Genomic DNA, 1,839 nt, shown 5'->3' with positions numbered 1-1,839 from the left:
GTACATACACATACAAATACACATACATGCACATACATATACTGTACATACACATACATACATACCTATACCTATTTTATTTCTCATCAAGAGCAGAAAAGTATTTAGATTCATCATCATTATTATTGTCTAAAATAGACAAATGTTTGTTTGTGTTTGTTCCAGAGAAAGATGCAGGCCTCGCTGCTGCTCGCCGCCATGCTGTTTTATCTTGGCTCCGCCCACATGATTGTTGACGACAGACAGGCCACCAAAACGGCCTTCGTGTCCAACTCTGTGTCTCAGAACCTGGAGATTGACACGCCTCCTGTTGTTATTGTGGGTAAATATGAACCAGTGTACTCCATAGTACATCAGTGTATACTTGTACAAATACAACTGTATACTAGTACAAGTACAACCATCCTCATGTACTTATACTCTTTTTTTCCAGAGTTAGTAAAATCTACAAAGAAGACAGAGAAACCAAAAAAGCAGAAAAAGGTTGGTTTAATGATTTTGGTTATTCAGAGCAGTAATTTAATAAATTTTGACAGAAAATACTTTATAATTAATGCAAAATTATTGAGTTTTACATAATTAAATTCATATTGGTTTCAAAGTGTCAAATCATTTAACAAAAAGTTCTTTCTCTGTGCAGAAAAAAAGCATTTTTATGATTTTTTTTTTAACTTTTTTGGATTCAGAACAGTTTTTGTGAAGAATTAACATCAAAAACCAAATTGTTTGTCATTTTAGTCAAATCCTAACCATGTGCTCCACCTTAAAGTGAAATCAAAAAACAACGTTTTGACTGATTAAAGCCACTGGCTGCGTAAATCCAGGGAGCTGTAGCTGAAAACATGAGTAGAGGCTCAGACTCTGCAGCTGCAGCTCTCAGACGTTTCACCCCGATCAGAGCTGATGATCACTTATCCTTTAAACTCGTAGTTAAAAAGCTGAAACTCCTGACAGGATCAGTGAGCATCTGACGCCAACAGGAAGTACAGTTTGACCTCAGACTGGCTGTAAACTGTGAGGAACGAGCTCTGCTCTCAGAAAATTACAGAAAAGCTCCAACAAACAGAAACTTCATCGTCCTCAGATCCGTCTGAGGCAGTCGACCCGGTCAGGGTTTAGTTCTGCGCTGCTGGTTCTGCTGCTCTTTAGGGATCAGGTCCAAACATAACTGGTTGAGTAATTAAACTACCGACCAGCTGTCTGCTGGGATGTTTGAAGCAGATCTGTTAACCTTTGAAGTCTTGCAGCATTTTATAAACTTTTTAAACTGCCTTATTTTATCATTATTAAATAAACTTAAAACTTCATTAATTAGGAATGATTCATAGTTAATAAACCATAATAAACAGTTATTAATGCTTAATAAAACTTAGAGAGCATTTGAACTACTAATCCTGCAGGGCATTAATATTAAGGCTGTTGGTTAATTTAGTGTTTTTGTGAATCATTTTAAAGTTTTTAAAGTATTTATTAAAGCAAACAAAACCCTGAAGTCTTCCTCTGAACATGAATCCATATCTAACATGATTTTACATACATGGATTCAGTGCAAAGAATCGTTAATTCGTGAGTTTTTAAGCGTAAATTCACAATGAATATATTGGCTTTGGAAGTAATTAGACTTTATGGTTAAATCATTAATAAATGATCCAAAAGAAAAAAATCAGTAGGTCCTCTGGATGGTTCTTCTTTAGTGAAACATTTCGTCTCTCCTCCAAGAGACTTCTTCAGTCTGATGAGTTTCAGGTGAACTCAGCCTTATAAGCACTGACTCCACATGGTGGACAAAGAGGTCAGTCACATGCAAAAGCCTATTGTTAAGTGATGCCCCTCTTTTTC

General features: G+C 35.9%; 1 protein-coding gene across 3 annotated transcripts in view; it reads left to right on the top strand.

Annotated features, from left to right (window-relative positions):
• asip1 (agouti signaling protein 1) overlaps positions 1–1,839 on the top strand; it is a 39,395-nt gene that overhangs the window by 35,122 nt on the left and 2,434 nt on the right. For 2 of the 3 annotated variants that reach the window (XM_014016745.1, XM_014016744.1), the window contains exons 2-3: positions 166–322; positions 434–483. In XM_014016745.1, the coding sequence (XP_013872199.1) occupies positions 172–322; positions 434–483 (201 nt within the window). In that variant the 5' untranslated portion in view covers positions 166–171. Of the gene's footprint in view, positions 1–131; positions 323–433; positions 484–1,839 lie in introns of those variants that run through there. The other variant, XM_014016746.1, reaches the window with a different exon arrangement.

This window comes from Austrofundulus limnaeus, unplaced genomic scaffold (genome assembly GCF_001266775.1).
Source record: "Austrofundulus limnaeus strain Quisiro unplaced genomic scaffold, Austrofundulus_limnaeus-1.0 Scaffold153, whole genome shotgun sequence".
Taxonomy (NCBI): domain Eukaryota; kingdom Metazoa; phylum Chordata; class Actinopteri; order Cyprinodontiformes; family Rivulidae; genus Austrofundulus; species Austrofundulus limnaeus.
The sequence above is the reverse complement of the archived record's forward strand: the minus strand, read 5'-3'. Positions and strand labels throughout refer to the sequence as shown.